This window comes from Somniosus microcephalus, chromosome 9, assembly GCF_052327205.1.
Source record: "Somniosus microcephalus isolate GS21.2 chromosome 9, FLI_Smic_1.0, whole genome shotgun sequence".
NCBI lineage: Eukaryota > Metazoa > Chordata > Chondrichthyes > Squaliformes > Somniosidae > Somniosus > Somniosus microcephalus.
In genome coordinates this window covers 165,735,020-165,762,435 of record NC_140995.1, presented here as the reverse complement: position 1 = coordinate 165,762,435, position 27,416 = coordinate 165,735,020, and the positions used below count along the sequence as shown (strand labels likewise).

The 27,416-nt window shown below is 44.4% G+C and overlaps 1 protein-coding gene across 26 annotated transcripts in view; it reads right to left on the bottom strand.

The window, feature by feature from the left end:
- The window catches only part of snap91a (synaptosome associated protein 91a), a 312,251-nt gene that overhangs the window by 146,983 nt on the left and 137,852 nt on the right, over positions 1–27,416 (bottom strand). For all 26 annotated transcript variants that reach the window (XR_015079572.1, XM_085997458.1, XM_085997467.1 and 23 more), the window contains exons 4-5: positions 23,741–23,816; positions 11,449–11,551 (exon numbers count right to left, since the gene is read on the bottom strand). Coding sequence is in view for 25 of the 26 variants with exons in the window: in XM_085997458.1 (XP_085853584.1) it covers positions 11,449–11,551; positions 23,741–23,816 (179 nt within the window). In the remaining variant the exon portion in view is untranslated. The remainder of the gene's footprint in view (positions 1–11,448; positions 11,552–23,740; positions 23,817–27,416) is intronic.

Below are 27,416 nucleotides of genomic sequence, written 5' to 3'. Positions count from 1 at the left end.
CTTGTCACGGTCGTATGTTTTTGCTGTATAACTAATGTGTTATATTTCTGTGCTGTGACTCTATAATCTTGGGTTAGGGAATGGAAATTTGGGCAGTTTCCCCATTTCTGATCATTATGCAGCCGAGTTGTACTGGAACTGCCTGTAGCTGGCTATTGGGTATGGTCGAATAGCCTGCTGACACGAAGCATGCCACTTAGGGGAGATACTAGAAAGCAACTAAACCTGGTGAAACTAAATCACGGCAAGCAGAAGGGAGGGGACGGAAGAAAATTGGCAAGAAAAAGGTGAAAAAAATATACAATTAGCATTTGATCCAGTAACACTTTGACATTAAGTTCTACTTGACAAGAAATAATGGGCCAGAGTTTGATGACAAAATAACGGTCAGGCTATTGGCGCTCACCGTTATTTAAATGCAAATGCTACAGCAACTTCAGGTGAGGGGCAGATGCACGGTTAAACGTGGAAATACAGAAGTCATTGTCCGAAAAGCTTGCAAAAACAGCATCTCGCTGTCAGCCTCACCATAAAAATGCACTGAACGGTGTGAAATTGCTGTTTTTGTGCAGTAGCTACGAACTAAAAGTGCCACAGAAAGTCAAGTTTTGTCTATTTCAATCCAAGTACCCTTTAACAACATGAGAAAGTGTTAATACTGCCAGTCAACTTCTCTGGTGCTGAAAATTATTAGACGTGGGGGGTCACATTCCTTCAGGTTTTAATTGTTGTTGGAGATTTTAAAAACATCAAATGTAAAAAAATGTTTTTTAAACTGTCTTTTTCTCTGTTTAATCCAATCTTTCTTTCACTTTCTATTTCTCTTTCTGTACCTGATTTGCCACTGAATTCATCCACTCTAACTTACACTTCCTTTCCAATCTGTAATACCTATATTTAAGGCGGCAGATAGAACATGTCCAGGGAACTATAGACCAGTCAGCTTAGCATTGGTGGTAGGAAAAATTATGGAATCTCTACTAAAGGAGAAAAGAGAAGAACATCTAGAAGCCAAATATAATGAAATAGTCAGCATGGATTTCAAAAGGGTAAGTCTTGCTTGACCAACCTCACTGAATTCTTTGAAGAGGTAACAGAGTAAACAAGGGTAATGCAGAAGATGTAATTTATCTAGATTTTGAAAAAGCCTTTGATAAGGTACCACATAATAGACTAATGAAAAAAGGTCAAATAATGCAGAGTCAGGGGACAAGTAGCAGATTGGATAGCTAGCTGGCTTCAAGACAGAAAGCAGAGAGTAGGGGTAAAGCTATTCACAGTGGCAGAAAGTGGGTAGTGGTGTTCCACAAGGATCAGTGCTGGGACCATTGCTGTTCACAATTTATATTAACGATTTAGACTTTGGAATCAAAGACACAATTTCTAAATTTGCAGAAGACACCAAATTGGGGGGATAGTCAATACTGAGGAGGAATGCAACAAGTTATGGGAGGACATTAAGAAACTTGCAGAATGGGCATATAATTGGCAAATGAGTTGCAACAGAGATAAATGTGAGGGATTACATTTTGGTAGGAAGAATAGGGAGATCACTTATTACTTGGAGGGCGAGAGTCTGGGTGGGGTAGAGGAGCAAAGGGATTGGAAAGTAGCGACACAGGTTAACAAGGCCATAAAAAAAGCAAACCAAGCACTAGGATTTATTTCTAGAGGGATACAATTGAAAAGTAGTGAAGTTATGCTTAACTTGTATCGAACCTTGGTTAGACCACACTTGGGAGTACTGCGTACAATTCTGGTCGCCATATTATAGTGTTAGAAACTAAAGATGCCTAAAAATGTATATAGTTATGTGATTAAAACTGGGACATGAAAAATGCTGTGTTAAGTGGTTATGTTCGAATTGCAGACAGAAAGTTTCCTTGGCACCAGATAAATGTTTAGAAGTGCTAATATTTTGCTTTCCTATGGAGGGTACTATATACAATCTCCCTGTTGCTAAGCGATTATCTGTTGTTTTTAAGTTAAGACTTGAGCCTTGTTGGTATTGGCGAGGCCACACCTGGAATACTGCGTGCAGTTTTGGTTTCCATATTTAAGAAGATATACTTGCTCTCGAGGCGGTTCAGAGAAGGTTCACTCGGTTGATTCCAGAGATGAGGGGGTTGACGTATGAGGAAAGGTTGAGTAGGTTGGGACTCTACTCATTGGAGTTCAGAAGAATGAGAGGCGATCTTATCGAAACATATAAGATTGTGAGGGGGCTTGATCGGGTGCATGCGGTAGGATGTTTCCACTGATGGGTGAGACTAGAACTAGGGGGCATAATCTTAGAATAAGGGGCTGCCCTTTCAAAACTGAGATGAGGAGAAACTTCTTCACTCAGAGGGTAGTAAATCTATGGAATTTGCTACCCCAGAGAGCTGTGGAAGCTGCAACATTAAATAAATTTAAAATGGAGATAGACATTTTCCTAGCAGATAAGGGAATTAGGGATTACGGGGAGAGGGCAGGGAAGTGGGCGTGAGTCTAGATTCAGATCAGCCATGATCCTATTGAATGGCGGAGCAGGCCCGAGGGGCCGTATGGCCTACTCCTGCTCCTATTTCTTATGTTCTTATGTTAATATGTCTTTTATGTATAATGCTTAGGTAGGATTTGAAGTTGGTTTAACAGAACTGCTTGCGAAGATAACGGAAGGAAGTTTGGGGAAGTTAACGTAAACATTTGCTACGTCATAAAGGAGGTAACACTCTGAAGTGAACAGGTTTCTGGTTGGGCCTCGAGATCAAAGAAGAATACGGACAGAAGCCATAAGACACAAATTCCACAGGAAGGAAACCCTGGGAAAATATAAACAGAGAAAGACATGTGGCCAAAATTGTAAGGCATCTTTAGGGCGGGCTTTGAAACCAGACTCAAAGAACTAGAAGCCCCATTGGATAGTAAGGTTTATGGGGAACTTCTATAGGTCAAAGGTCTGGTCAATATCCCAGTTCAGGCCCACCCCTAAAAGTAGAATAAAAGTGACCGCCCGATAGCTTGTACTCAGATGGGAGAGAAAGAGAGTTTGTACTAACAAGTGAGAGCGAGAGCAAGAGCGACTCTAGATGAAAGGAAGAGGAGAATTGCTCACGTGTGTCAACCGTCTGTCCGATCGGATCGGTATCAGCTTCTTGTCACGGTCGTATGTTTTTGCTGTATAACTAATGTGTTATATTCCATCTTAAACTCTGATTAAACACAATGGCCTAGAAATTCAGTTGGTTGCGCCAGCCGTTAGCGCCTTAGGAGGAGTAGATGTCGGGCGCTAGGCGGCTAGCAGCCGGGCGCAGCGCGATCTGCGCCTCGCCCCAACTTCACTAGAGATTTAGCAGCGGCGCAAAGTCTTTGCGCGCGCTCAGCTGCGCGCGCAGATCATGATGTCATTTCCTCATGCAACGTCCCTTGTGCGCCCCCAACCGGAAATTCAGTCGCGACGCCCCATTGTGCGCCTGGCGCCCCTAGCGACTGTTAAGAGTGGAACGGTGCTCAGTCGATGCGGAGCGCGGGGGGCGCAAATTAAAGGGCACTCCTCCTGCACTATAAAAGGCTGCCATTTCGCAGCACTCCTTCTTGAGAAACGGATCTTTGCAGAGAGACCAAGGTAGAGAGCTTTCTGCTTTGGCCCAACACTCGGACAGGTACTTGTGGCTTCAGGCCACAGCTTTCCACTTGTCTTTGCCTTCATTGACATCTCATTGTTTGCCAGCATATTATGGGGGCTGCAATGGGTGTAAACGCTGGCTTTCTCAATTACATCCAAAGGGCTCACAGACGCCGTGAGAGAGTGGCAGCCCTGGCTAGACGGAGAGGGGGCAACAGGCGTCGGGAAAGGAGGCCTTACCCACCCAGGGTATACCGCCAGCAGTTCTCCTATCTCAACATGTCTGACGAGCAGTGTGTTCGGAGGCTGCGATTCAGAAGGGAGGTGGTCACAGAGATCTGCCAGCTGCTTGGCGGTGATCTGCAACCACAGCTGAAGTGCAGGACGTCTCTGTCGGTGGCAGTGAAGGTGACGGTGGCTCTCAACTTCTATGCCACCGGCTCCTTCCAATCCGCTACTGGGGACATTGCCAACATCTCCCAGTTCGCCGTGCATTGCTGCATCCGCCAGGTGACCAATGCCCTTTTCAAAAGGAGATGTCAGTTCATCTCCTTCTCCATGGCCCTTGCCAAGCAGCAACAGCGTGCAATGGGCTTTGCAGCATTCGCGGGCTTCCCCATGGTGCAGGGCGCCATTGACTGCACGCATGTGGCTTTGCGGGCACTTCTGGAGAATGCCGAGGATTACCGCAACCGGAAGGGCTACCATTCGCTGAATGTCCAGCTGCTGTGTGACCACAGGCAGTTCATCCTAGCTGTCAATGCCCGCTTTCCAGGCAGCAGCCACGATGCCTTCATCCTGCGACAGACTTCTGTGGCAGACATGTTCCAGGCACAGCCTCACCCACGAGGATGGCTTATCGGGGACAAAGGCTATCCTTTGTGTACCTGGCTGATGACCCCGCTCCGTGCGCCCAGCACCCCTGCTGAAGAGGGATACAATGAGAGCCATCAAGCGACCAGGAACATCATCGAACAAACAATCGGCGTCCTGAAGCAACGGTTCCGCTGTCTGGATCGTTCCGGTGGAGCCCTACAGTATTCGCCGGAGCGAGTCTCCCATTTCGTGGTCGTTTGCTGCATGCTGCACAACCTGGCTATCCGCAGGACTCAGGCACTGCCACCAGAGATTGGAGGACCACCTGAGGAGGAGGAGGAGGAGGAGGACCAGCACAGGAGGGAGGCAGAAAGTGCAAGGGCCGCCCGTCGCCGGCTTATTGTACGTCGGTTCTAGGCCCCCTCTCAGGGAATGGCTTGTGCCAATGTCAGCAGATGAATGTAGCCGCTCCACAAGCCCTCAGCCGAGCAGGGCAACCAGGACTTAACCAAAAAACCATGCACACTGCAATTTAACAACAATAATTTATTGCAAACCTCTGCCCTTCCCACATTACATCCTCATGTGGAGAAGCCCCCTCCAAAAACACAAAACTACCAGTCTCGGCCTTACAAAAAGAAAGAAAGACACCAGTCTCGGCCTTACAAAAACACAACTGCACCAGTCTCGGCCTTACAAAAAGAAAGAAAGACACCAGTCTCGGCCTTACAAAAACACAACTGCACCAGTCTCGGCCTTACAAAAAGCACCAGGCATTTGTGCATACCGTCTACTTTTTGCCCTGCGAGGGCGATGCCTTTCGCATCCTTGCCTGGCCCCTGCCCGCCCTGCAGCTCCTCCTCAATGGGAGCCCAGTGGCTGCAGCAAGGCTGGGGGAAGCCTGCTGAGGGGCAGATGGCGAGACGGCAGATGCCCTTGGGGGTCGGCCTGCACCAGCTCTGGCCTTGGAGTGGCCGGCTGCTAACTGCTACAACTCTGGCTGGGCGGCAGCAGTCTGTCCAGCGGCTCGTGGCAGCTGCAATGGCGGAGTGGCAGTGTCGGCTGCAGGAATGGTGCCAACCTGGCAGATCGCAGGTGCTCGCTGGTCGCCTGAGACATTGGCACTCGCACGGGCCAGCACTGCAGCATGCGCAGCAAACAGCTGAAGAACAGACTGCTGGGCTGCTGCTGCACGGCGAGTGCCCTGGCTGATCCAGCGAGGGTGGCAGCAGTTAGTGCCCGTGTGGCCCTGGTCTGTGTCCGCATGACAACAGCCAGTGAATGGACGGCACGACTGAGCACTTGGCTCGATGCCGCCTGTGCTGCCGTGAAGTCCTGTAGACTCATAGAAACATAGAAGATAGTTTCTAATTGCTCCAAATTGCTGCACGCTCCTTGACAAAGACTCAATGGAGTCAGGCATCCTTGCCACTGCAGCCATGAGCTCATTGTGCCTGCGCTCAGCCTGGACGGCCATTTCCTCCAGGAGCCGCACCTCCTCTGCGCTGACCGTCGCAGGACTGGAGGCCGCACTCACCCTCTGGGGAGAAGTCCGCCGAGCTTCCCCACCCCTCCCGCGTTGCTGCAGGCCGCTGGGCCCCGGAGCTTCACTCTCCTCCGACCCTTCCCCCCGGCTCCCCTCCAGGGAAGACGTGTCCCCTACATCGCCATGGGCTGGCGCGGCTGAGGGTGGCACTGATGGGCCGGCTTCCTCTTCCTCCTCCTTGTATTCCGAAGCGCTGACAGTGGCAGCTTGAGGGCCCGCCTCCTCAGCTGGCGACTCACCATCTGAAAGCAGGAAGGCACAAGAGTAGCTTTAGAGTGAGGACAGGGCGGCAGCGAGGGAGGCATGAGTGGTGCCATTCACTGCATTGGTCGGACAGTGGCAAAGGATGCTGATCTGAGGCACAAGTGGAACGAGTGAAGTCAAAAAGGTGATGCCCTTACCATTGGTGCCCAGAACAGGGTCGGCATCTCCACTGGCGACGGGGCCAATCAGCCGGCCTGCCATAATGCGCTCCACACGCTGGTCGAGGTCGGAGAGCTCTTTTACGTCGGGACGGCCTCCCCCGGTGTCAATTCGTTTCTGCCGGCTGTGCGCCACCTTGGCCTGCAAGAGAAAGGACTGCCTTTAAGTACAGTGTGAAGCCCTGATCTTGTCTGCACTGCCTCCCATGGTCGAATAGCTTGTACGGTGTGAAGCCCTGATCTTGTCTGCAATGCCTCCCATGGTCGAAGAGCTTGTACAGTGTGTAAAGTGCTGAATGTGCAAGTGCTTTTCATGACAGTCCCATAGCTGCTGGATGAGGGCTGGCCATTAGGGCTTTCAGGTCCCTTTGCCCATAAAGTGAGGTGCACATGCAAGGATGAGGAGGACACTGGAAAGGGTACTCACCCTGACAACCCGAGTGAGGTCGTTGAACTTCTTCCGGCATTGCACAGGAGTCCTGGCAACCACGCTGTTGGAAGTCACCCTGTTTGAGACCTCCCTCCAGGCTTTCCGGTAGGCGCTGGGCAGCGGCCTCTTGCCACCTTCTAGGAACAGAACATGGCGCCTGCGCTCCACTGCGCCAACCAGCAGCCTCAGGTCACCGTCGCTGAAGCGCTGCGCTCTCTCCCTGGCCTTCTCCATAGCCCTGGGCATTGTGCAGGTGAAGCTGAAGTGGTCAGGCCTAGGTTGAGGGCTGCAGTGTGCAGGGCGTGGCAGGCAAACAAATCCACCCTCCCCCTTTAAGAACTGACCGGCGCCAGAGTGTCTGCCGTCAATCAGCAACTCGCCGCACCCGGCCTCGGTGGTAATCGCTCAGCACCGCCGGCTTAGCGCCTAAAGATAGTCGTGCATCGCCTGTTTTAGCGCAGCAGCAACCGCTTGGGGCGATGCGACTGAATATCGCCGAAGGGGGCGCGACTTTGCGCCGGGCGCAAACTTTAGCGGCCGCCCGACTTTACCGCCCCAAAAGTGGCTATACTGAATTTCTAGGCCAATATACCCACCATATTGGTTTGCACTCGAACCTGATTATTTAAAAAGTGACCAGAGATAGCCGTAACTTGGCTATTTCTAACAATAGAAAGGATATAGACACACTGGAGAGGGTGCAGAGAAGATTTACAAGGATGATACCAGAAATGCGAGGGTATACCTATTAGGAAAGGATGAACAGGCTCGGTCTCTTCTCGCTTGAAAAAAGGCTGAGGGGTCTTTAAAATTATGAAAGGTTTTGATAGAGTAGATAGTGTTTCCACTTGTGGGGAAGAGGATAACTGGAGGCCATCAATATAAGATAGTCACCAACAAATCAAATGGTGAATTCAGAAGAAACTTCTTTACCCAGAGTGGTGAGAATGTGGAACTCGCTACCACAGGGAGTAGTTGAGGCAAATAGTATAGATGCATTTAAGGGGAGGCTAGATAAGCATATAAGGGAGAAGGGAATAGAGTTATGCTGATAAGAGTTAGATGAGGAAAGACGGGAGGAGGCTCAAGTGGAGCACAAATGCCAGCATGGACTGGTTGGGCCGAATGGCCTGTTTCTGTGCAGTATATCCTATATAATCCTTGCTGTTAATTTCACAATCCTTCAATCCGATTGGTTAAGGAGATACACAACTGCCTGCCTTGTTCACTGAAGTCCCAGATGCCCCGTTTCCCTTGCTGCGACGTTTTCAGCTCCCATTTTCAGCAACTTGCCACGCAAAAAATTAAAAAACTCAAAAAGAACTTACTGGCACCCATTATCAAAAGAGAGGAATACAAAAAAAAGGAATACTTTCAATGTATTACTGAGAAAACAAACTAGCCATATATAATGGAACCCAAATATAGCAGTGGTGGCCAACCTTTCAAGGCTCATGAGACAGATTGAAATGTGACAAGATCTTTTTAGATTACAGCTTGGGTTCTGGGACAGCAAACTCAAAAGTAGGTCTTTGCTGCCACTGGCACTATGGAGTCTCGTTCATTTGTATTCAGGAGTGCAGACAATGGTGCAAGAACAATGGGGGTAATTCTAACCCCCAAAAATGGGTGGGTTTGGGTCAAGTGGGAAATAAAAATGTAAAAAAATCTCAAACCCAAACCCAACCTGCCTTGAATTTATCCACTTCCAGTTTTAACGGAGACGGGACTGGGAGAGTGCAACCAACCCCACTCCCAGGAGGCAGGTCGTTCATTTAAATATTTTAATGAGGCTGCGTGCCTCAGATTGTTTCTCTGTTCCAGCTTTAACACTCACCGGCTGGGTTTCCCGGGCCTCGGGAATCCCGGCAGCTAATGGGAGGCGAGGACTGCTGCAGGGAACATGCAAGTGTTTTTCCACCACTGCTTGTGGGCCAGGAGGAGCAGGAGTGCTTCCCCCGTCCTCCCAAGCAAACCTGTTAACCTCCCTAGCAATCGCACCACCATACCACATCCCCAGCCCCCTCACTGCACGATGCCCTCCATGGCCGGCGACCTCCCAGCTACCCCCACCCCAAAGTCCTCCAAGGGACCCCCGTGAGCTTCTCCCCTCCTCCCCGGCCCCTTCCGCGATCTTCTCCCCTCCTCCCCCAATCTCTCCTGCCCGCCCATCGATGTCCCCGCGACGTTCCTCCTCTCCGCTCCGCGGCTGCGGCCACGGGCCAAAGGCCTACCTGCCAGACTGCTTCTCAATCAAGCAGGCTGCAACCGGGAAATGGAGTCCAGAAATGGTTAAATTCAGCAGGACCAGAGGAAAACCTGGGAGGTGGGGGGGGTGGGGAGGTGGGGAGAGAAAGAGTGGAGGAAGAGAAGAGAGGACAATTGCCTATTTGCTGGGTGATGAAGGAGTTGCCCTGCTCAGGCAGGGAGCCTGCATCAATTCATTGCTCTGCTGAGTGTGGAAGGGACAAGGGCCAAAGGACAAAATGCTGGTCATGAAGAATGGGGGAAATGGTGAAAAACTGGTCAGTGCTCAGGGTAGGCAAACTACTAATCAGCAAAAAACTGGGGAGAATACAAATTAAGGGGTGATGGGAATCAGTGGTCAACATTCTGCTGAGTAGGTTAAGGGGAAGATGAAGTACAGCTAAGTTGTGGGGGGCAGGGGGTAAGGGGGGGGGGGGCTGGGTCAAGATGTTGGAACTCCCTAGCTAACAGCATTGTGGGAGTATCTTCACCACATGGGCTGCAGCGGTTCAAGGTGGCGGCCCACCATCAACTTCAAGGGCAACTAGGGATGAGCAATAAATGCTGGCCTTGCCAGTGACACCCATTAATCCTGTAAATAATATTTTAAAAAAGAATCCTGTATCTATGGTCTCCAATCTAAACATCTCAACTATTGGAAACCACCTGCCTGCATCTATCCTGTCCCATCCTTTCATAATTTTGAACACATCGATCATTGCGCCCCGTAATCTCTGTTGTTCTAAAAAAAAAGCAGCTCCAATTTTTAGGTCTTTCTTCACATTTGTATTTCCTCATACCAAAGAGAATTCTCGTAAATCTGCATTGTATCCTCTGTAAAGCTTAAATATCCTTCCTATAGCATGCAGTCCAATATATATCTGCACAAAAAGTAGGAAACGGAAAAAGATTTGCACAGGTGGAACAAACATTTGATGAAGAGCAATGATCTTGATGTTTAGACACTTTTCACATGGCACAGCCCTCCAAAATGCAAATATATCATTAACCAATTGTGACTTCAAGCAATCTAACTCAGCGTTAACTCAATCAGAAATTTAACCAGATGTCATTACAAAGCCAAATTCTTAAAATGCTTGACAAAACTACCTTGAAGACCCGGAAAAAGGTTTATGTAATGTTTGTGGCTTGGTGGGCTTTCTACCTCTTTACTATTTTTGTGGGCCTTAACCATGGATGGGAAATGAGTAAGTGGTGCCTTCTGCAAATATAAAACTGCTTCTCATTTATAAATGCAAAGTTACTTTATAACAAGTTCATATAACAACTTAATATGTCCTTGCAATTCCAGATTTAATTTCTTTAGAAGCATATTTGCTGGAAAGCCCAAATCTAAAACCCATCTGAGGGTCTGTCAATTCAGGACATACTTTGATTTTTTCTTTCACAGGATTGAGCAATTAAAAAAAACAATGATTACATTTCCTTTAGAAAGTTAGGGTATTACTGAGTGAAGCATGCAGTCTTAAGGTAGACTTATCATTGAATTCTTCAATCAGATTTGTCAAATGCCTTTGATCCAATGCATGAGTTTTAAAGCTATTTACAATTTTCACCACATGTTTCAACACCAGTTACTCCTAATGAATGATGAAAGAAAGTGATCAGTTATACAAAATCCCACTAACTTACTGATCAGTACATTGCTGCCACCCAGTTGGCAAAGCAGCACATCTGTATAATAATTATATTACAATAATTATAAAATGCACAAAAAGGATTTTTTTTTAAAAAGGTACTGTCAAAGATGAAAAAATGTTCCACTTTTAAAATTTTTTTTTAAATTTTTTTTTTTAAAAACAGTAAATACGAAGATTATTTAGAAGCTTTACAAATGGTCCTTGACGAGCCATCAGAACATGTAGCACACCACTAATTAATTCCTCACAAGCACAACGAAAATGCAACATGTTTGAATTTAAAACTTGACCTTTTAAACATCCATATAATTAACTGTCGTGTTCATCTCTTGCTACTACTGAGCCATCTAACTTCCTTCCAACAGGCCCGTACTGCAGATCCACTGCATGCCAATTAGAAGGCTTATCAACATTTCCACTCATCTAACATGGCAACATTATACAATATTTTGCACAGAAATTAACAGACAATTTCTATAATTTTTCAAAGTTTACCCTCAAGCCTAATTTCTATGAATATTCAGTGTACAGTCATACAAGTTAAATCTTCTAATCAAGTGTTGAACTGTTGCAAACTATTTTCACAAAAGCTATCAAAAACTGGGAAACAATAAATCTAATTTTATTACAAAAGCTTTAATACAGTCTGCAATTTTTGTAGACCACCATTTTACATTCAACTGTATAACTGACTTTCACAAAAAGGATCTCAAACTTACCCTTTCTTCACTCTTGCAAAGTCAAATGCCATCTGTCTATAGGAATATGCCTTTTCATTTAAGTATCTGCTGTATCGTCTAATAAATGTAGACATATCATAACCTGCAAGAATTAAAATGCAGCCATTTGTGAATAGCGTTTACAAAATCCCAGTATTTTCTACTTCCACTTAATTAGATACATTCTAGCTTGAGATTTACCCATAAATACCTTTTCAACTGACTAAATTTGACAGCTAATTTTGCAGACAAACTTCAATAAATTTTGTAATATACAATTTTACTGCTACAGGTTTCAATGATCAGGAGCACATTTACAAGACAGAAAAAAATTGTACAACTGAAATTAGTATTTCATCACAAATATCAGAGAATGAACATATTGTAGAGAATTTCGCACTTAACAGGAATTAATTGGCCTACACAATTCACTACTCAATGGCCACTGTTCAATATCAGGCTTGCAGCAAGCAATTCCCATTTACAAACGAAGGAGTCAGTCTGAATCAAGAATGACTGTTTTGAACTATGCCAAAAACATCTCATTACATTTCAGAAGACATATACTGGATGGCATCTTCAATTTTATTGCATTATGTTGGTACGAAAGCCCTGCGTTACTTTCCTTCATACAGGAAGTTAAAGCAGTTTTAAGTAAGCTGTTAAAGGAAGTGCATCAGTATGTTAGTGTATACTACATCATTTTGTGGTAGATATGCTTTCCTCTATTCAACAGTCACCTTTCATTTTCAGTCAGGATATCTGGTTGTTGTGAGGGTACTTTGACTACATCGCCCCTATTCTCCGTAATTTATGCCCATCATCTACCTAGCTTCTAATATAGTATTGTAGCCAATATGCCAGGCACAAACCTACTTGCCCTTTACTGCCCCATGTAACCAGGATGCATCAGGACTCTCCCAGCTACGACTGACTGTTCAGATTTCTCCTTCCCCAAACACTGATGCCATGGCCTCTATTTAAGAGCCCCCTACTCAGATTGATCTATTCATTCCCACTTCTTCTTCATAGGCAGTCCCTTGGAACCGAGGATGACTTGCTTCCACATTAATAATGAGTTCAGGTGATTGATGAGTCCAATGTGGGACCTACAGTCTCTGTCACAGGTGGGGCAGATGGTGGTTGAAGGGGCGGGTGCTTGGGTTGACGTGCGCTGCTTGCGCTTGGCTTCCGTTTGCTCCCGGCAAAGAGACTCGAGGTGTTTGGCGCCTTCCCGGATGCTTCTTTTCCACTTTGTGCGGTCTTCGGCTAGGGATTCCCAGGTGTCAGTGGGGATGTTGCACTTTTTCAAGGCGGCTTTGAGGGGGTCCTTGAAGCGTTTCCTCTGCCCACCTGGGGCTCTCTTTCCGTGTCGGAGCTCAGAGTAGAGCGCTTGTTTTGGGAGTCTCATATCGGGCATGCGGACGATGTGACCCGTCCATTGGAGCTGATCGAGCGTGGTCAAAGCTTCGATGCTGGGGATGTTGCCGTGAGCGAGAACACCGACGTTGGTACGCCTATCCTGCCAATGGATTTGCAGGATCTTGCGGAGGCAGTGTTCCCACTACAGTGTTGTAAATAGCATTGCAATCTTCCTCCCCTTCCAACCATACCCAACGTCCCTCCAATTCGCTAAATGTAAAACAATCAAAACACCAGAACATCTATTCAATTTCAGACTTCAATGCATATCCAGCTCTTAAGTTAATAAATATCAACTTCTTTTTCTTAGAATTTAAGGGGGAAAATTCTTGTAGTTTGTTAATTTTAAATCTGTGTCCTTTAGCAGTACAATTCAAAACGTTTGCTTACATCAATTCTATCTCTTAGAATATGTTAACTCTCAACCTTGACTAAAATGAAAATAAATTTAGCACTGCAAGCACCTCCGTGTAACTTAAGTCTTGAAATATGTTTTTTTTGTTTCTTCCCTAAACACACGTGTTGTTGTGTTAGACATTGCTAACCTTACACAGTCAAAGTTACAACAGTCTCGACCCAGAGTTAAGTGGCAGTTATAATATAGATCAAATGAGCAAACGTGCCATTTCTATTTGGTGTGATTCTCTGTTGCTTACCTTGGCATTACACTCAGGAGTATGCATTGCTTACCTTGGTTTCATAGATAGGCCTCTTTCAGAGACTTGCCCCACAATAGGTGAACAGTATCTGGGCCAAAACAGTAGGACAGAGCTATGTCTGCAGCTCCTCCTTATATCCATCAGGTGTGTCTAAAGATGGAGAATGTTACCTTAGGGGCCTTAATTAAGTCAAGCATATCATAGAAGTTAGGAGTTTGGGAATGGCAGGATCAGGAGTTAACTACTGCGAGTGGCATGTATGGTGTGAAATATTCTGGACCTGTAATGTATCCAGGATGAGTACACATGCATGAAGTGCCAAAGATGTGTTGCTTGAACAGAAGAAATACATGTGGGACCTAAAGGTTGTGGAAGATATATTTTGGAAAGGGGGAAGATGAGCGAGAGAGAGAGAGAGAGAGAGAGATCGAAATAAGCAAGAAATTGAAAAAAAGCAATATACCAAGAGAAAGAGCAAGAAAGCGAGGGGGGGGGGGTAAATAATTAAAGATTTCCCCCCCCCCTGACTGGCAGGAAAATGGGATTAGAGCAAATGGCTCCAGTTGAAGAGCTAGCACCAGCACAGGAGTGATGGGCAAAATGTTTGTCTTTTGTGCTGTAATTTCTATATTCTCTGACCAAGAGCCCCACTGATTCTTTGGTAGCGCTGCATTGCTCTACAAAGGCAAGATTGGAGGGCCTAATTATGAGCTAGCGACACTAGCCTATGATTACTTTTTAGTAACATCATTGCATCACCTGGAAACTTTCAGTGAATGACCAATAATCAAACCAAAATGCTTTTCCAACTTATTAATGTGCCTCCCTTCAGCATGTGCACAACTCCTTTATATCAAAAAAGGCATCTACCATTCCTGAGCCATCTGTTCAATTGTTCTTTGATTATTTTCCTGCATCAAATCCTGGCAGTGGATTACTTTTACAACCAGGACATGTATTAGACTGTAAACCAAATCGATAAGGCGAATATCTGTCATGCAAACAGAGCGGAAGAGCCAGCAATCAAGATCAACTCCATGCTGGATCCAGTTAAGTGTTGCAGTCACTTGCTAGAGCTTGTAAAGAGACCACTTTCGTAGTATGCTTTGTATTCTAGGACAGTCACAACTCAAACAATCTATCTGCAAACTTCACCTTCAGGTCCTTTAATGACAGAAAGCTCATTCGGAACCTCAGAAGTGTGCTTCAAGCTATATGGTGGAGTCGGGAACTATCGATTAGAAACGTCATCAGTACTATACGAGGCTGGCAATAAAAGCAAACAATGGGAGAGGGGCTTGCTAATAGTGTGCTTAGGAGACCCACCTGCATAAGCAACAGCTAGCTGCAACACTTCAATGCTGACCGAAGCAGAGGGAAGAATGTTTTGTTTGAGCAGTCTCAATACCAACCATCCCTTACTGATATACTATAGTCTGAGACAAGGACACAGCTCCACTCAAAAGGTATCAGGCAACTGCTCTTGATCTGGACTATCCACCAGTATAAAGAATGGTCTCCAAACCTGAAGATGATGTCAACCAGTGCCAAGTTGGTCAATTCAGAGCATTGCTGGACCAATTTCTTGAGGAAGTAAAGGTCGGAACATTTGATGCTAAAGTATACCAAGACTTGCTTGATAACTCTTAATTGTCCTTTTTGCAGCCTGGCCAGAGATGCCTGGAAGATAAAGAACACCAGCACTGCTTGGAGACATGGTGAGATGAAGGACAAAAAATCTTCCAAAAATCCTTTGACAAATTCTGCACGTAAGCTTGAAACAGTGTGGATAAAAGGTAAAACCTAGAAGTGATTTAAAAAATGGCTGAAGGATAAGAAATAGCAAGTGCTTGTTTGAGAAGCAATGTCAGGGGGGTGGAGGTTCCTAGTGGTGTGTGCTGGGATATCTAGTATTTCTAAATTTGCATTAATATAAATTAAGATCAATACAAACTGGTCATATTTGCAGATGATGCCAGCTAGAGGGGACAGTTAAATCTGAGACAGTGGCTAAATACTTACATATCTTTACTAACTTATTCTGTAAGCGGGCAGGGCAATGTCAGGTGAATATGATGATGACATCTACCACATAGGAAGAAAAAACACTGACATCTTAGTACTTCCATAAATACCATTGAAATAGCCCAAGATCCCAGGTTAGTAGAATCAATGCTTAACATGTCCAATTACTGTGGAGCAGCAATCAACAGGACAATTAGAATGCTGAACTATATAGCCAATGAAGCTAATAACAGTACAGTACAAGTCAGAAGAAGTTATGCTTAAACTGTAATATTCTGATCAGACGCCACTTTTGAGTGCTGGATCCAATTCCTGTCAAAATACAAGGCAGGCATTCAAATGCCAGAGGTGATGCAGAAAAGAGTCAAGGCTGATCCCTAGTGTCAGGACGCATAATTATGAGGAAAGATATATAACCTTGGCCATTCAGCCTCTAAAGGAGGTGACTGAGAGGGGATCTCGGGCATAAAACAGTATAAAAGAAGTAAATCCAGACCATTACTTCAAATATAATTAAGACAGTTGGACAACAGTGTGCAAATTCAAACAGCAAAAGGACAAACTTAGGACTGGCATCAGAAAATAATTCTTCATACATTGATCAACATGTGGAATGAACATCAAGTAGGGTAATGGAGGCAAAAACTTCATTTCAGAAACCGCTGTACGCGGTCACTGGGGCACTATAGTTTTTTTTTCTAGCTGGATGATCAGAGGTGAGGGAAATGGCCTTCATTGTTTATATCTATCTTGTGATGATTCAGCTGTTGGATTGAAACAACACATACCTCCTATAGGTTTCTTTAATCCTAACATGGAACTAAAAGTCCATCAGTTGGATTACAGTGATCCACTACAAGTTTAGAATGCATTCTGCCATATAATCTTAGCAATCCACATGGGGCTGGTAGGAAAGAAAAACCAATGTTTTGCCCAATTCTAGCATCCTATTCTCTCCCAGAAAAAAAGGGGGGGGGGAATAAATGGCTGACTTCTCCAGAAATATGCCACAAGCCTTGAGCAACTTAATGGAAGCACCATTCTCTTTTTCTCTCTCTCCTCCCACTCCTTGTCCCTGACCACTCAAAGACAACGCCGTCTTGGTCGGTACGTGTGGGCCAGGCCGGTTTGGGCTGACATCACAAATGTGACCGTTTGAATCCCATCGCATTTTCTGACTAAGATTCAGTAACAAAAAGAGTTGTAAACAGTTTCTTCAATGCTCCTTGTACTTTTATTTCCATGAAATTTTGAAAACAACACTGATTAACTAGCTCTGGCATTGGAAGATGTCAGAAAGCCATCCAGGTCTGAGGCAGGAGGGGAGAAAAATGAGGCTCTGCTTCAAAATGAGCCAGGATTAACAAGGTTGCAGAAAGTCATTCAACATCCAGTGTGCAATTTGCTTAAAGGCAAAGATTCTCTGCTGAGAATCCCCATGGAACAAAAGCCACCTTTCCAATAATAGAAATTCGTAATTTAATTCTGCAACGTTGATAGAGGGAGACAGTTCTCAACATGACCCTTTTCCAAAATCTGGGAGGGATTGTGAAGTTTGGTAAAAATCCTATTTAGAGTTACTGGAGATAATTCAGTCCATATTGAGACATATAGATACCAGTGTGCCCTTTTTCAATAGAAAGCAAAAAGGCTAATGAAACTTTCCAAAAATGAAGCAATATGTTGGTGGAAGCCAGTTAATACTAGCAGAAGAGTGATTTCAGGTTTACATTTAGCTCTCAATCCAACAAATAACAAATGAAGCTGAAAACTAATTTGCTTCCTGAAGCTAGGTTGCAATTTTTCCAGCAGAAACTGTTGCATATGGTAAACTAACACTTAAATGAAAATGCTCCTGCAAATATATTGTGTTATGCTATAACAATGCATGAATGTTTTTACAAAAATTGAAGTACAGGTGCACTATCCCTTATCCGAAACCCTTGGGGCCAGATGTGTTTCGGAATTCGGAAGTTTTCAGATTTCAGAACGGATAATAATGCTTATAAATGGACAAGAGGCAGCCGTCGAGTTTACCCTACAACTACACCACTAGTGATGGATGCAAACCTGGCTAGGTAACCAGATTACTATAAAGAAATAGTTAACAGCAATGTTTCCTCAAAGTTGCACACGGCCACACAGTAATCTGCAAACTCCCGTGCAAGCTGCTCAAGCTTTTACACTGGAAATACCGAGAGACGCTCCACGAAAAAACTTTCGGTTTTCAGAGCTTTTCGAATTTCGGAATTGCGGATAAGGGATAGTTGACCTGTACCAGCTATGTAATTGAAAATGAACAGTCGTGAAAGACCACTGACCAACTGTTCAAATTAGAGAGGCAGGAATTTAGATACACTATTTGATAAATATAAATCTGCTAACCACTGACCATGAATGGCTGGTATAGCAAGATATCCCTCAATTGGAAATGGGCTATGGAAACTTTTTCATGAAAGCTTTGCTGTCGCAATTTGTCAACGTACCCAGGTCCACATGGTAGCTTTGTTGAGAGGTTACTAAACAGGGGGCCTTATTCAGATCAACTCCAGCGCTGTACACAATCTGCCTAGGCAGTCTCATGTCCTACTGGGTAGGCAGTCCATCAGGAAATTTGCTACAATACCAACTCTGCTTCCCACTCCTAATCTATACCTCCAGTATTAAATGCCTCTACTAGACAACCATCATTAGGAGTACCCAGAACTCAAAGATGGACAATTATTTGTTGAAATCCCTTTAAGGCCTTTCCCCTCCCTATCTCTGCAACTTTCTGCAACCTACAAATCCCACAGAATTCTCTGTTCCTTTGACTCTAGCCTCATGTGCTTCACCCATCCCTCCCTTCACCCTACTATTGGCACCATGGTCTGGAATTTCATCCCTACACCCCTCTGCCTCTCCATTTCCATGTCCTCCTTTAAGACCCTCTTTAAAACCCACCTCTGTGACCAAGCATGAGCCCTTGTAGTATTTCCTTCCTTTGACTTCTACTTTTGGTTTCCATTATGCCTCAGTGACGTGCCTTGGGATGTTTTTAAAAGCACCATATAAATGCAAGTTGTTGTTCTGAGTGGATCACCCCAGCCTCCTCTACTGATGCACAGGATAAGGTTGGCTGATGGATCAGGAGAAGTACCAGGAAGGGTTCCAAGTGGAATGGGGGTGAAGCAGCATGCCAAGGGTGAAGAGTACTGGAATTTCCAGAGCTATCTGTGGAAACATCTGGCTAAACAAGCATAATATTTTTCCAAAGGTAACCACAAATGAGCTTTCTCAACAGAAAGCAAGAGCTGAGCAGCTGGCACCGATACTATAATGCCAGAATCCATCGCCATCCCCAATCCATAAGCTAGCTTTCTCCATCAGTGAGGGTGTGCTGCCAAATGTACACATCATCCAAAGGAGAGCATCCATCTTCTGCCAATGTATCTATAACTAATCCAAGGAAGACAAGGATAGTATCTTGCAAATATCCCCACCCAGGTACAAAATAACATATGCCTGTTGTATAGGGTCTGACATTATTAATGTCCAAGTGAACAGTTCAATAGAAATGATACAGATACACATTTTTATGGTGCAATCTGGTGCCAAGGCCAATAACCCCAGTCTTTGCCTCAGTGGTAAATCATGAGAGGATCATTAATCGAGCCTAAAAATAGCATTTGATGCAGACTAATTGGAGCTAATGCAAGGACCAATGTTTGGAAAACTTCCGTCTGAAGAGTCAGGAGTAACAAACAGACAAGCATAATAAAGATTACAGTTGCAGCCATACTGATGTTGCCACAGCCATATTCTTTATTTTTGTTTATTTAAGTTTTCAGCTGAAATGCTTGCCAAGATAGACACAAAAGTGTTGGATGTTATTGGACAGCTGCAGAAAAAGATTAACTTTGCCTTTTTTTCTCCCCTTTTTATCTTACATAAGAACATAAGAAATAGGAGCAGGAGTAGGCCAATCGGCCCCTCGAGCCTGCTCCGCCATTCAATAAGATCATGGCTGATCTGATCCTAACCGCCAATCTACTATCACAGAACCATCTCCTAAATCTAACAGAATTAGACACACGAAATAGGAGCAGGATCAGGCTACATGGCCCCTGGTCCCGCTCCGCTACCCACAGGGCCATGACCAATCCGAACCTAGACTCATGTCCAAATTCCTGCCCGCTCCCCATAACCCTTTATTTCCTTTACTTCTAGGAAACTGTCTATTTCTGTTTTAAATTTATGTAACGATGTAGCTTCTACAGCTTTTTGGGGCAGCATATTCCATGGACCTACCACCCTCTGAGTGAAGTAGTTCCTCCTCATCTCAGTTTTGAAAGAGCAGCCCCTTGTTCTAAGACTATGCCCCCTAGTTCTAGTTTCACCCATCATCGGGAACATCCTCCCCGCATCCACCCGATCCAACCCCTTCACAATCTTATATGTTTCAATAAGATCGCCTCTCATTCTTCTGAACTCCAATGAGTAGAGTCCCAATCTACTCAACCTCTCCTCATATGTCCATCCCCTCATCCCCGGGATTAACCGAGTGAACCTTCTTTGTACTGACTCGAGAGCAAGTATATCTTTTCTTAGGTATGGACACCAAAACTGTATGCAGTATTCCAGGTGCGGTCTCACCAATACCTTGTACAACTGAAGCAATACCTCCCTATTTTTATATTCTATCCCCCTAGCAATGAAAGCCAACATTCCATTGGCCTTCTTAATCACTTGCTGCACCTGCATACTAACCTTTTGAGTTTCGTGCACCAGGACCCCCAGATCCCTTTGTACTTCAGTACTTTCTAGTTTCTTGCCATTAAGATAATAACTTGTTCTACGATTTTTCCTGCCAAAGTGCATAACCTCACACTTTCCAGTATTGTATTCCATCTGCCAAATCTCTGCCCACTTACTTAGCCTGTCTATGTCCCCTTGCAGGTTTTTTATGTCCTCCTCACTCGCTACTTTCCCTCCCATCTTAGTATCATCTGCAAACTTTGATATGTTACACTCGGTCCCCTTCTCCAAATCGTTAATATAGATTGTAAAGAGTTGGGGACCCAGCACTGACCCCTGCGGAACACCACTTCTTACTGATTGCCAGTCTGAGAATGAACCATTTATCCCAACTCTCTGCCTTCTGTTAGATAGCCAATCCTCTATCCATGCCAGAATATTACCCCCAATCCCGTGATTTTTTATCTTAAGCAATAATCTTTTGTGTGGCACCTTGTCAAATGCCTTTTGGAAGTCTAAATACACTACGTCCACTGGTTCCCCTTTATCCACCCTATATGTTACTTCCTCAAAGAACTCCAGCAAATTTGTCAAACATGACTTCCCCTTCATAAAACCATGCTGACTTTGTCCTATTAAATTATTATCCAAATGTCCTGTTACTGTCTCCTTAATAATGGACTCCAATATTTTACCTACCACAGATGTTAGGCTAACCGGTCTATAGTTTCCAGCCTTCTGTCTACTGCCCTTTTTAAATAAGGGCGTTACATTAGCAGTTTTCCAGTCTGCCGGGACCTTTGCTGAGTCCAGGGAGTTTTGGAAAATTATTACCAATGCATCCACAATCCCTACTGCCACTTCCCTCAAGACCCTAGGATGTAAGCCATCAGGTCCAGGTGATTTATCCGCCTTGAGTCCCATTATTTTACCGAGTACCACTTCCTTAGTGATTTTGATCGTGTTTAGCTCCTCCCCCCCTATAGCCCCCTGTTTGTCCAGTGTTGGGATATTCTTCGTGTCTTCTACTGTAAAGACTGATACAAAATATTCATTCAGTGTTTTTGCCATCTCCATATTTCCCACCATTAATTTCCCGGTCTCATCCTCTAAGGGACCAACATTTACTTTAGCCACCCTTTTTCTTTTTATATAACTATAAAAACTCTTGCTATCTGTTTTTATATTTTTTGCTAATTTAATTTCATAATCTATCTTCCCTTTCTTAATCAATCTTTTTGTTATTTTTCGCTGTCTTTTAAAGTTTTCCCAATCCTCTATCCTCCCACTAGATTTGGCTACCTTATATGCCCTTGTTTTTAGTCGAATACTATCCTTAATTTCTTTACTTAGCCACGGATGGCTGTCTTTTCTTTTACACCCTTTTCTTCTCAGTGGAATATATATTTTTTGGAAGTTGTAAAATAACTCCTTAAATGTACACCACTGATCATGTATCATCTTACCCTTTAATCTATTTTCCCAATGCACTCTACTCAATTCCGCTCTCATACCTTCATAGTCTCCTTTATTCAAGCTTAGCACGCTTGTTTGAGATACAACCTTCTCACCCTCTAATTGAATATGGAATCTTAAACAAAGTACCAAGGTAGTGCCATACAAAGCACTGATACACAGCAGCTCACAATGGGACAGTACAGATCTCCAGTCCATTTAGAACCCAATTTGGAACACTTCAGGTACAGCCCACCATTTTTCCCTGTAAGGTGGCAGGAAATCAGATGGCTGGTCACTACTGTATACCCAAACAGGGCATGACATCCATCTTCTCATGAGACCTAGAAACATAACGGGCAGCAAATTGAAGTTGAAGGCTCTATAGAGGGTCTGAACAGAAAAAAAAAATTGAACAAACTCAAAGATGACTCCTGTGGTTAGATAGTGAAATACTATCATGTTGCCTTTTCTCAAGGAAACAGCATGAAAGTTTGATGCAGACAGAAGTGTACTATCCAAGAGATAAATCATATGCAGAAGTTTACAGGGTTTTGTGGCCTTTAACTCAGTGATCTTAAACAGGCAAGAAAGCAGACAAACCTTAGCTTTCAGCAGTTATTAGACAGATAGAGAAGAAATGAACATAATGGTTACTCTAATGGAATTCTATATACTGTATATTGTCTGAGAAATCACAAGAGGAAGTTACAATATGAGATAAAATTATGTCACATATATAAAGCATAAATAACTGACACATTAGCCCCAATTTTAAAGGGAGGTGTGGGTATGGTGTGCACAAACCCAGGGAAGCCCAGGGCTGATAAGATGCGCTGGACCTCATTGCCAAAACTTTTTTTTAAGACTCCCACCCAAACCACTACCTGGCCGGCAGACGGACGCAGGGAATTAGGGTGGCAGGAGTGTCTGCCTGCTATCAACTTATTGGAGTAAGGATGCTTGGTAAACAGATTAGTGTATGAATTAAAAGTAATCATATGAAAATGGTATCATGCTGCTCTGGAGGCTCAATCATTGTTTTATTGAGAAATTAATAAGGGAAGGGTATGGGCTCTAATACAACACAACAACAAAGTTGAAGCTATATGCGGGGTTGGGGGGTGCCTGAGCCAAGGGAGGGCTAAAGCTTCCTTGTGAGGCACAGGAGCACTCCTGCTCCTCTTGTCTCATAAGAAACCCCCCCCCCAAAATGTTTTAAACTTACCTTCCTGGGTCTCTTCTGGCTCCCGACAGGATTGGCCTGACAGGGAAGCAGTCATTTCTCCCCTCAGGCCTTCAACTAAAGTTGCAGACTGTGTCCTGATGACCATTGGGCCCAATTTGCATATTTAAAGAAGGACCCCGCTACCTTCCTGCGAGTGTCCTATTCACCTGTTCAAAAGTTGGCAGGAAGGCAGCGGGATCAGAAGGGCCTAAGTGACTGGACTCATTTTATCTGTCCTCCTATCCAGTTTCCACCAGGTGGGGGCAGTTAAAATTGGGGCCATTGAGTCAGCATTTATGAACAGATAAATGGAAGACACAGCCATGTCCTAAAATCCTCCTACTTTAAAATGGCATGTGGCGCAAAGCATACTCAAGCATCACTTACACTCATGAAATATAAACTGACAACTTATTTTCTACCATGTGGATAAGTCCCGTTATTACCTTTATGATTATTTGGTACAGGCGTATAATAATCTTGTCATTGCTTCCATGGAAACAGATAAAGCAAACATACAGCATTCTAGGATCCATAGAATAGTTATACATGCTGTATAAACCTCCTCAAATTAGTTTCACAGCAGTGTAAGTCCTATTAAACTAAAGAATTCAAATCTGCACATATGAAAATACTAAACCCATTCACAGTATGATCAACAAGAAAAAAAGGAAACTAATCCACCTCTTAGTACATCAAACATTTTCTAAATATTGAAATTTTAAGATTAGTAGTTCTTGTTCGAACACAAATGCTAATTTCTTACCATGTGTCCCACTTTTGTCCAAAAAATTGCTGAGGTTGAACAAAGTATTTCTAGATGCCAGGTATTGAATAAATCTCTGCAAAATACATAAAATTGTTACACAATGTAGACAATTATGGCTATATTTGAATGAAAGCGAATGTCAAAACATTGCATGTATATGGAATAACATGACAAGAACCCAACAGCAGTTAGCAACCAGAGAGTTGGTGCAGCCTATGCTTCCAATGTTTTTTTATTTTGATTTAAAACTTCAGATGATTGTCGTTTGCTACATCTAGTAAGTGCTCAAGTGGCAGTACCATAGAACAACACTGACTCCACTGTGCCTCTGAATATCTTGATCTTATCTTTCTTGCCCAGCTCTTTGCACATTCGGACTCTATTCATTTGAATGCAACCTGACCCAAAACTCATCCTTTCTAGAGTTGAAATCTTTTTCTGTTGTTCTAATCTATGATCTTAAATTTTTAAACTGCTCATTCCTCCAGGTTCATTCTGGAGTCAAAATAGTTCCTGGCTTCTGTTGAGTCTGTGTGTTCCAGGTATACTTATTTTAAATAACTGGACACAGACAACAGGAAAAACTTAAACAGGTCTTTACTACTTGAAGGTCAGGGCTGAACTGCTTTACAAATTACTACACAGAGCTTATATACCGGTGTGGTCACCACCGGTACTACAATATACAGTAGCAAGAGAAAGTAGTCCATCTTCTGAAGGTAGTTCTCTTAAGGTGGTACAGGTTACATACACCACAATTCCTCCCTTTTTAGCTTAACAGTGTACACCCCAATTTAAACATAACATGGATAACATATATACAACTTTCATGCAACTGTTCAAAGATTCAGTCTCTGAGGAGGCCTCCTGATCAGAGTTGGATAACGCCTTTCAGGGGTCTCTGATTCTGGTTGCTGGGGTGACTCCTCTAATTGATCTCTTATGGATTGAACATCCTCATGTACGTTCGCGTTTGAGGTAGATGCTACAGGTTCAATAATTTCTTCCACTGGTGTCTCTGCCGTAGCCATGGGTTCGACCCTTGTTCTCGATTCTACAAGTTGGTCAGCATGACGTCGTATTACGTTTTCACCAATCTCTACCGTGTACATCAGGGGTCCTTGTCTGGCACGAATTGTTCCAGATTGCCATTTCTCATTCTTATAGTCCCGGGCTAACACTGGTTGTCCTATTTCGAAACTCCGAGTGGTCTTGTTATTTACATGCTGGAACTGTTTGTTTTCGACTTCCCTACGCACATTTGGTTTTAACAAATCCAACCTGGACCGCAACCTCCTGTTATAAAACATCATGGCAGGACTTTGATTTGTCACTGCATGTGTGGCGTTTCGATATGCCATTAGGAAATTATCCACCTTGTGTTGTAGTGGAATATGGTCTTCGCTCATGGCCTTTATCGCCTTTTTGAACGTTTGTACAAATCTCTCGGCCAACCCATTTGTAGCCGGATGATATGGGGCAGATGTATAGTGTTTCACCCCATTCTTCTTCATAAATTTCTGGAATTCTTCTGACACGAACTGCGGTCCGTTGTCTGAACATATCTGTTCTGGCAATCCATTTCTTGCAAATATGGTTCTTAGAACTGCGATCGTCTTTTCCGAGGTAGTGGTCGCCATCTTAATCACTTCTGGCCATTTAGAATGTGCGTCTACCGCTATCAAAAACATGGAATCCATGAATGGACCTGCAAAGTCGATATGTACACGCTGCCATGGGGTTGAAGGCCATTCTCATGGATGCAGCGGTGCAATTGGAGGTGCATTTTGAACTTTTTGGCACCCTGAGCAGCTTTTAGTCAGATCCTCTATTTGTTTGTCGATACCTGGCCACCACACATAAGCCCTAGCAAGGCTTTTCATCTTGACTCCCCCCAGATGACCTTCATGCAGTTCCTTTAGAACTCTCTCCCTTAATTTAGGAGGAATAATCACCCTTGTTCCATACATCAATGTTCCTTGACAAACGAACAGCTGTTCTCGTCTGGCTGAGAATGCCGGTAACAGTGGTTCGCCATGTGCTGGCCATCCCTTCACTGTCAATTCGTAGACCCGAGACAGTGTCGGGTCGTTCCTGGTCTCTCTCTCAATACTCGCATTGGTGACTGGCAAACATTCGATGATGGTCGAGTGAAATAACTTAACAGGGTCAACTGTCGGTGCCTCTTCCGCTGTAGGTAGTGGCAGGCGCGACAGCCCATCAGCATTACCATGTTGCTTTGTACCTTTGAATTCGATCTCATATTGATGTGCCCCTAGGAAAAGGGACCATCTCTGGAGCCTCTGTGCTGTCATCACCGAAACACCCTTCTTAGGGTTAAAAATGGAAACCAATGGCTGGTGGTCTGTCAGCAGCGTAAACTTTTGGCCTTGCAGGTAATGATTAAATTTTTTTACTCCCCACACGAGGCTGAGAGCCTCCCTATCTACCTGAGCATAGTTGCGCTCAGCGGAGGTCAATGATCTGGATGCGAACGCGACTGGTCTTTCCAAGCCATTTGGCAACTTATGTGATAGCACTGCCCCAATACCATATGGAGAAGCATCACAAGCTAAACGAATAGGCAGCGTTGGGTTAAAGTGAGCCAACACTTCCTTAGAGGTGATCAATGCCTTGCTTTTGTGAAAAGCCCGCTTACAGTCCTCGCTCCACTTCCATGGCACTCCCTTTTGTAAAAGAGCGTTCAGCGGGTGTAGCACCGTGGATAAATTTGGCAAAAACTTATGGTAATAGTTAATCAACCCTAGGAACGACCTCAACTGGGATACATTTTCCGGAGCGGGAGCCTTCACAACAGCTTCGATCTTGTCAGGTGACTTGTGAAGCCCCTCCTGGTCAATGACGTGACCACAGTACGAGATTCGCTTCTGAAAGAACTCACATTTCTGGCGATTAACTCGAAGTCCATACTCTTTCAATCTGGTGAGCACCTGTTCCAAATTAGCAAGGTGTTCCTCATCATCATCTCCTGTAATAAGAATGTCATCCAGATAGCATTGTGTGCCAGGAATTCCCTGTAATACCTGCTCCATGGCCCTTTGCCAAATCGCTGGAGCCGATGCCACTCCAAAAACCAGTCTATTATACCGATATAAGCCCTTATGCGTGTTGATCGTGAGATACTGGCGTGGCGCTTCATCAACTTCCATCTGTAAGTACGCCTGCGCCAGGTCTATCTTGGTGAAGTGTTTCCCGCCAGACAACGAAGCGAAGATATCCTCAATCCGCGGAAGCGGATATTGCACCGTGTGAAGAACCGGATTAACAGTGATCTTGAAATCGCCACAGATGCGAACCTTCCCCGGTTCCCCCGGCTTGTTGCTCAATGAACGCTTCATGACGGGGACAATGGGCGTGGCCCACTCACTCCAGTCTACCTTAGACAGTACTCCTGAACATTCTAGCCCTTCCAGCTCAGCTTCCACAGCAGGTCGTATCGCATAAGGTACCGGTCTGGCTTTGAAAAATTTCGGGTTTGCATGTTCTTCAACCTTGATGTTTGCTGTAATTCCTTTCAGTGTTCCCAGTCCCTGTTGGAACACCTCCTTAGCATCGTCCAATATTCTGGACAGTCGTTTAGGTTTGACATCGTCCTTTTTACCGGAATCTACAGTTAGTGCTTTTAAGGAATGCCAGTCCATATTTATTCTCC